This window comes from Nestor notabilis, unplaced genomic scaffold (assembly GCF_000696875.1).
Source record: "Nestor notabilis isolate BGI_N333 unplaced genomic scaffold, ASM69687v1 scaffold24898, whole genome shotgun sequence".
Classification (NCBI taxonomy): domain Eukaryota; kingdom Metazoa; phylum Chordata; class Aves; order Psittaciformes; family Psittacidae; genus Nestor; species Nestor notabilis.
This window is the reverse complement of record NW_009941826.1, coordinates 2,304-10,165: the sequence shown is the minus strand read 5'-3', so window position 1 is coordinate 10,165 and position 7,862 is coordinate 2,304. Positions and strand designations below refer to the sequence as shown.

The 7,862-nt window shown below is 58.5% G+C and overlaps 1 protein-coding gene across 1 annotated transcript in view; it reads left to right on the top strand.

Moving 5' to 3' along the window:
• Positions 1-1,842: 1,842 nt before the first annotated feature.
• Positions 1,843-7,862, top strand: part of EIF4G1 (eukaryotic translation initiation factor 4 gamma, 1) — a 6,721-nt gene continuing 701 nt past the window's right edge. Inside the window, exons 1-20 of the mRNA XM_010021095.1 lie at positions 1,843-1,914; positions 2,168-2,305; positions 2,496-2,669; positions 2,744-2,941; positions 3,190-3,336; positions 3,431-3,667; positions 3,749-3,853; positions 4,265-4,415; positions 4,520-4,620; positions 4,718-4,820; positions 4,924-5,026; positions 5,656-5,912; positions 5,997-6,112; positions 6,253-6,422; positions 6,581-6,706; positions 6,798-6,879; positions 7,086-7,184; positions 7,293-7,427; positions 7,534-7,615; positions 7,688-7,828. Of these exons, the coding sequence (XP_010019397.1) occupies positions 1,864-1,914; positions 2,168-2,305; positions 2,496-2,669; positions 2,744-2,941; positions 3,190-3,336; positions 3,431-3,667; positions 3,749-3,853; positions 4,265-4,415; positions 4,520-4,620; positions 4,718-4,820; positions 4,924-5,026; positions 5,656-5,912; positions 5,997-6,112; positions 6,253-6,422; positions 6,581-6,706; positions 6,798-6,879; positions 7,086-7,184; positions 7,293-7,427; positions 7,534-7,615; positions 7,688-7,828 (2,716 nt within the window). The 5' untranslated portion in view covers positions 1,843-1,863. The remainder of the gene's footprint in view (positions 1,915-2,167; positions 2,306-2,495; positions 2,670-2,743; positions 2,942-3,189; positions 3,337-3,430; positions 3,668-3,748; positions 3,854-4,264; positions 4,416-4,519; positions 4,621-4,717; positions 4,821-4,923; positions 5,027-5,655; positions 5,913-5,996; positions 6,113-6,252; positions 6,423-6,580; positions 6,707-6,797; positions 6,880-7,085; positions 7,185-7,292; positions 7,428-7,533; positions 7,616-7,687; positions 7,829-7,862) is intronic.

The window sequence follows — 7,862 nt, the reverse complement described above, 5'->3', positions numbered from 1 at the left end:
TCCTGGGGAGTATGTGGTGTGTACAAAGGGGTGGGGGGTGGGGATACCATGGGGGAAGTTTGGTTTATGTGATACCTTATGTGGGGGTGGAGGGCAGGTGTTTTGGGGTAGTATCTGAGGGCCGCCCCCAGCTGTCCAGGGACATGGTGAGGTGCAGGGGGGATGTGGAGCTGTAGCTGTGTGGGGTGCTATGTGTAGGGGTATGCAAGTACATAGGGGTGATTGAGAAAAGTGTGGTGCCCTGGGGGTGCACTGGGGCAAAGATATAAAATTTTTTAAGCACTCTGCATAGGAGTATCGGGGTTACATAGAAGTGCTGGTGGGAGGATGGGGGAGATGGGCACACAGGATGTGTTTGTATGGAGCACCCTGTGCAGGGATATAGTGGGCTATAGGAGGACGATCTGGGGGCAGATGTGCTTCTGGGGAGCACCTCTCTATGGGGTGGTGTATAGGGGTGCCAGGGAGGTGAGTGTATATGGGGGCAGAGGGGAGGGGAGTGTGTATGGGGGTGTCCCCATAAGGGCTGCCCTGCAGAGGGATGCAAGTGTCTGCAGGGATGCCCTGAGGAGAATAGGGAGCACTGTGCTATGCAAGGGATATGAATGGGGTGGAGAGGCACAGGTTAAATTGGGGTGCAGCAGCCAGATGGGGAGAGGTGTGAAGTGTGTCTATATGGGGCGTTTTCTAGGGAGCAGGGTGCCTTGGTGGGCTGTGTGTAGGATCCACAGGGCTGCAGATGCCCAGGTGGGTACATGGCATGTTTGGGTGATGGGGGCTGTGATGGGGGCAGGACTACATCCCCGTAGCTTCTGGCAGCCTGATCCTGAAGCTCGCCTGGTGTTAGCGGGGCATTGCTGGTGACCCTGAACTGGTGTCAGGGTACATGAGGGACTGAGAGGGTTCCTGTCCTTCACCTCCTTGCCTCTCCTCCCAGTCGCCGTGTCGGTGCCAAAGAAGAAGCGGAGGATGAAGGAGCTGAACAAGAAGGAGGCAGTAGGCGATTTGCTGGATGCCTTTAAAGAGGTGAGTGTGCCAGGGGTGTCTGGGAGTTAACCCTGTGTCCCATCTCCTCCTGTGATGATCTCTGCTTTGTGCCATCGTGTCTGGGCCACTGATGCTTCATGATGGTAATGAGGATCTGAGGGGGTGATGTGGATGCCTAGGTGTGGGGTGAAGGGGGCAGGACCAGGCTCACGGGGTGACTGCTGCCCTCCTGATGCAGTCTCAGATCAGTGACAGTGCCTCGGAGACAGAGAACAAGCCCCCCATGTCCACTCCTGCCCGTGACGTGGAGGACGTGGCCCCTTCCCGTCCACAGGAAGACTCTGAGGAGACGTGGGAGGAGAAGGAGGACAAGCTGGCCCCGGAGAAGGGCAAGGCTGCTGATCAGAAGTACCGCTACAAGGAAGGTGAGCCGAGCCTTGGCCCAGGCCTCTGCCGGGAGCCCCTGCCTCTGCAATCAGCAGTGGGGAGGGTGGGGGTCGCATGGTCTAACTGTCCTAAGCCTCATGCTCCCCTCCCGTCTTGTCCCTGAACCTGGAAAGGGGTGGGGAACAGAGGCCTCAGTGTGAGGGTCCTGGCAGGAGACAGGGAGCTGGTGGCACCAGGCTTTCTGTGTAAGTAAGCAATGTTGTGCTCATAGCATACCAGGCTGGGGCAGCTCTGTAGCTGTCTACATCCTATCTTGCTGGTCCTTGGGTGGGCCTGGACTTACCACAGCTCAGGGTGGAAGATATGGGACAGGCCACATCAAGGCCTCTCTCTCTCCCCGCTGCAGAGCAATGGAAGCCACTGAACCCTGAGGAGAAGAAGCGCTATGACCGGGAGTTCCTGCTGGGGTTCCAGTTCATCTTTGCCAGCATGCAGAAACCTGAGGGGCTGCCCCAGATCACGGATGTGGTGCTGGACAAGGTTGGTGCGGCCCTGGAAACAGGGGAAGTGTGGGTGGTGGCCAGGTGGGGTCTGGATCCAATTTGTGCCTTGTCAAGGCAGGGCAGGAACTTGCCTGCTGTGCTCAGGGTCCTGTTGCAGCATCTGTAACAAGCCTTGAGCTTGGGGGGTGGTTTGTGGGGGCACCTCTGGGTCCTTTTTTCCAGTTCCTTGTCCCGGCGCTGAGGCTGGGGGATGGATCCATCCCGCTCCTCTGCCCCCTGGGCATCCTCAGCCCTGTGTACCTTTGCAGGCCAACAAGACCCCGCTGAGGGCGCTTGACCCCATCCGCCTCAGTGGCATGAACTGCAGCCCTGACTTCACCCCCTCCTTTGCCAACCTTGGCCGGCCCGTTATGGGCAACCGGGGCCTGGTGAGTATCTCCTCATTTCACCCTTGCTGTCCCCCTCTGCCTCTCTGTGATGATCAAGCATTTGAGCTGCTGTGTCTGGGCCACTGATGTTCATGATGGAGCTGAGGATCTAAGTAGGCAGATGGGGACACCCTGTGAGCTGGCTTGGCTGTCCCAGAGCAAAGAGCTGAGTTTGTTCTCCCTGTGTCAGCCCTCTGGGTTGGGTCCCCGCCGCTCCCAGCAGAGCCAGAGGAAGGAGCCCCGCAAAATCATTGCCACTGTGTCCCTCAATGAGGATGTTAAGCTGAACAAGGCTGAGAAGGCCTGGAAACCCAGCAGCAAGCGTGCTTCGGAGGAGGAGGATCCTGAGAACATCAAGACACAGGTGGGAGCTGGGGCGGGCGGTGGGAAGGCAGGGAGGAATGTGTCTGGCTCTCGCTGACCCTGCTGTCCATGCAGGAACTGCTCCGCCGTGTCCGCAGCATCCTCAACAAGCTGACACCCCAGATGTTCCAGCAGTTGATGAAGCAGGTGATGGAGTTGTCCATCGACACGGAGGAGCGGCTCAAGGGTGTTATTGACCTCGTCTTCGAGAAGGCCATCTCGGAGCCAAACTTCTCTGTTGCCTATGCTAACATGTGCCGTTGCCTTATGGGGGTGAGCAGGAGCTGGGGGGTCTCTAACTGAGCTGGCAGGGGTTTGTCAGGGTGCCTCGGCTGAGCTCAGCAGGCTGCAGGCCCTTCCGTGTGAGGTGGGATGGAGGACCAAGTCCAGAGTTTTGTCAGGGCATCACAAGGGTGTAGGGTGGCTTTTCCCTGGTTTGAACAGTGCCTGGGCCTTAGCTGGCCAGCTTTTGTGGGAGACACGACTTAAGCTTCTCACCTGGGTTGTTCCTCTCCCTATAGCTCAAAGTGCCCACAACAGACAAGCCCACGGTGACTGTGAACTTCCGCAAGCTGCTTCTCAACCGCTGCCAGAAAGAGTTTGAGAAGGACAAGGACGACGATGAGATCTTTGAGAAGCGGCAGAAGGAGATGGACGATGCCAGTGCTGTGAGTTGGGGTGGGACCCTGTGGCTGAGGGCTGGCATGGCTGTCCTCGGGGCGGCTCTGGGCTCTGAGCTGCCCTGCTGTACCTTCCCTGCAGCCCGAAGAGAAAGCACGCATGAAGGATGAGCTGGAGGAGGCGCGGGACAAGGCCCGCCGGCGATCCCTGGGCAACATTAAGTTCATTGGGGAGCTCTTCAAACTGAAGATGTTGACAGAGGCCATCATGCATGACTGCGTGGTGAAGCTGCTCAAAAACCATGATGAGGAGTCTCTTGAGTGCCTTTGCCGCCTACTTACCACCATTGGCAAGGACTTGGACTTTGAGAAGGCCAAGGTACTGCTTGTCCTGCACTGCCTTCCTGTGCCCTGCCCTTGCTTTTGGGAGGGATGTGACCATGACTCTGTCCCTCTATAGCCCAGAATGGACCAGTACTTCAATCAGATGGAGAAGATCATCAAAGAGAAGAAGACATCATCCCGAATCCGTTTCATGCTGCAGGATGTGATTGACCTCAGACGGGTAAGGCGCGTGGCCTGTTACTGCCTGGGGACTGTCCTCTCTACCCTTCTTGGTCCCATGGAGCTGCTGGCCTGTGTCCTCTTGAGTGCCAGCAGTCCATGCATCCCTGGGAGGGGGAATATGGGTATGTAAGCTGTGTCCAGCCCCAGAGACGCTATGCTAGCCCCCCAGCTCTTGGTTAGCATGGTAGTGGTAGTGGGCATACAGTAACTGGCGGCTGTTTAATACAGGGGGGCTCCAGAAATTGAGCCCTTTTGTGCCAAAAGCTGCCACAGAATATGGGGAGCTGTCATGGCCGAGGCAGGAGAGCGGCCTGAGGCTTTGAGGGTGGAATGGCTAGGAAGGGGGAATGTCTCTCCCTCCATCCTCCAGGAGGTCATGCCCTCTTCCCTCCTTCCCTGCCCTATGCAGAATAGCTGGGTGCCGCGGCGAGGAGACCAGGGCCCCAAAACCATCGACCAGATCCACAAGGAAGCAGAGATGGAGGAGCATCGGGAACACATCAAAGTGCAGCAGCTCATGTCGAAGGACAAGAGGAGAGGGCCCCCCGGGCCATCCTCCAGCAGTGAGTGCCTGGGCTTGGGGGCAGCTGAGGCTGCCAGGGATGGATTGATCCCACTGGGCAGTGCTCGGGCTGTGCCTTATGTCTGTCCCCTTTGTACCCAGGTGGGCGTGGGAGCTTGGTTGCAGATGATGGCTGGAACACTGTGCCCATCAGCAAGGGCAACCGGCCCATTGACACCAGCCGGCTAACAAAGATCACCAAGGTGAGGCTGAGAGTGTGATGTGGCATCTCAGAGGCTGCCTGGCCCGGATCCTGCCCTGGTGTGAGGTTCAAAGCTGACTCTGTCTCTCCACCTGCAGCCTGGATCTATCGACTCCAACAACCAGCTCTTTGCGCCGGGCGGGCGGCTGAGCTGGGGCAAAGGCAGCAGTGGCGGGTCTGGTGCAAAGCCTGCAGATTCAGGTATTCAGCATGGGGCTGGCTGGGTGCTCTGGGACGGGGCTGGAGGGGGGATCCTGTACTGGGGAGGTGCCGAACTCTGAGACTCCCCTCTTTTCACGCCCAGCGTCTGATTCAGGGCGACCAGCCACAAGCACCTTGAACCGCTTCTCAGCACTCCAGCAGTCGACCCCTGCCGAGAGCCTGGAGTCCCGCCGTGTGGTGCAAAGGTGAGGGGCCAGCCCTGCCATGGCTGTGTTGGTCTGCAGCCTGGGGAGACACCCTCGGAACTGGGGAGTGGTGGGTCAATACATAGGCAAATGTATGACACCTGGGCTGGAATAATCCCCCGTGGCAAGATGGGGCCTTCAGGGAGCTTAGAGTCGGTGGTGAGTCCCTGTGGCTGACCTCCCACCCTGGACTTCCTCCTGTTTGGCTCTTGAGGACCACACCTGGGTGCTGGGTCTGGTCTCGGGTCCTGTGACCAGACAGGCTGGAGAGAGTCCCTGGAGGCTGGAGTACAAGGTCCCCAAGGAGAGCTGGAGTTGAGTTTATTCAGGAGACATGGAAAGCAAAAGGGACGTTCACCACAGTCTGCTGCAGGGGGAAGGTGCAGGCAGAATGGGGTCAGGCTCTCCTCAGCTAGGTCAAGGGACAGAACGAAAGGCAAAGGGCATGAATTGGAACTGTGTAAAAACGGGGAGAAGTGTTCTCCCCTGCAGGTGGTCAAGTGCTAGAAGAGGCCCTTGAAAGGGCTGGGATTGGAGTGGGATAGCCTTGCCTTGCAGAGCTCCACAGTCTGGTGTCAGGGAGGGTGGTGATGGGCTCTTCACACTGTGTCTGTCTTCCTCCCATCCAGGAGCAGCTCCAGCCGCGATAGGTCAGAGAAGGCTGGGGACAGAGGGGAACGGGAGTCGCGTTCAGAGAAGGGCAGTGACCGCCTGGAGCGTCCTGACCGGGGGGAGCGGGCAGACAGGAACAGGTCTGCCCTCACCAAGAGGAGCTTCAGCAAAGAGTCAGAGGACAGGAGCCGAGAACGAGAGAAGCAGAGTGGCTCCGAGGCTGTGCGCAAGGCTGCTAGCATGTCGGAGGAACGGGATAGGAGCCGAGAGACCAGTGAGTGGGGAGCAGTGGTCTCCTGTGGATCTCGGGGGCTTTTCCTGGCCTAGCCAGTGCCTCATCCTTGCTCTTGCCTTGCAGATAAGCAAGAGCCAGCAGCTCCTGCAGCATCTCCCAAGCCTGTGCTGTCAGAAGAAGAGCTGGAGAAGAAATCCAAGGCGATCATAGAGGAATACTTGCACATCAATGACATGAAGGTGAGAGGAGGGGGTGGCCAGGCACAGCACCAGATGGCCCCTGGAACACGCCATTCACTTCTGTGGGCAGTAGAGCTGTTGGGCAGGACAAGGAAGAGGGGAGCTGCGGCTGGCCCTGGGGGAGCACCGAACCCCTGGAGGCCCTGCAGTGCGTACAGGAGCTAGGCAGCCCCTCCTCGCTCTACATCTTCGTGCAAAATGGTATCGAGTCCACACTGGAGAGGAGCACCATCTCCCGCGAGCACATGGGGGTCCTGCTGTGCCAGCTGGTGAAGGCGGGCACGCTCTCCAAGGAGCAGTACTACAAAGGGTGAGGGGTTGGGGCAGCCTGGCCACAAAGCTGGTATTTGCTGGGTTTTGAATTTGGCCCTGCCCTGAGCAGGGCTTGTCACTTGAGACCTCCTGAGGTCGCTCCCAGCTGAGGGCAGGGAGGCTGCTGGATTCCAATGGCCCCCTTCTGCCCTGCAGGCTGCGGGAGATCCTGGAGATCGCGGAAGACATGGAGATTGACATCCCGCACATCTGGCTGTACTTGGCTGAGCTCATCACCCCCATCCTGCAAGAAGAAGGCATCCCCATGGAGGAGCTGTTCAGGTGAGGGCTCTGCCCTTCCACAGTGATGCCGTGGGGTCCCAGGAAGGCTCCTGGGGGCAGGTAGCTCAACTAGGTCTCTTGTGCTCTGCAGGGAGATAACAAAACCCCTGGTGCCCATTGGGAAGGCCACCACACTGCTAGTCGAAGTGCTGGGCTTGTTGTGCAAGGGCATGGTAAGTGCATGGGGCTCTAGTAGCTGCTTTGGGGACTGGCAGTATGCAGGTTGGCAGGCAGGGACTGAACCCTTCTGTCACCAGAGGGATGGCAGGGGGTAGCCCTTGCCACGTCTGGGTCATGGGGGTGGCATGGCCAATCTGCAGTATCCCCCTCCCTGGAGACTGAGCGCATGGGGTGCTGATGCTGACTGTCTGTTTTGTAGGGCCAGAAGACCGCAGGCAAGCTGTGGCGGGACGGGGGTCTGAGCTGGAAGGAATTCCTGCCTGAGGACCAGGATGTCAACAAATTCGTCACAGAGCAGGTGGGAGCTCTGTGGTGAGGGACAGAGATGGACCTTGGCGGGTCCTGCTGCTGGGATCATGGTGTTCCCTGTGCTGACTGTAATAGCTCATCTCTGCTGGTCCCCCAGAAATTGGAGTACACGATGGGGGATAGCTCGGACACGCTGAGCCGCAAAGAGCTGACCTCGGAGGAGCTGTGCAAGCAAATGGACAAACTGCTGAAGGAGAACCCAAACAACCAAAGAATATATGACTGGATCGAGGTGAGAGTTGTGGGTGCAGTGCAGACGTGTCCAGGGGCTCCCTCCAGCTCCCTCTCACCTCACAGCCCCCTCTCACCTCACAGCCCCTCTGCTCTCCCTCTTCTAGGCCAATCTGAGTGAGCAGCAGGTCTCATCCAACACGTTTATCAGGGCCCTGATGACATCCGTGTGCCACTCAGCCATTGTCTGTGAGTATGAGGGTGAGGCAGGGGGGGTCCCCTTGCCTATGCTGCCCCCCTCTCATGTCCCATCTCCCTCAGTTGAGAACCCCTACCGAGTGGATGCCCTGGTCATCCGCAACCAAGCCAAGTTGCTACAGAAGTATCTGCGGGATGAGCAGAAGGAGCTCCAGGCACTCTACGCCCTGCAAGCCTTGGTGGTGAAGTTGGACCAGCCTCCCAGTGAGTGTTGTGGGGCAGGCGGGCGGAGGGGGGG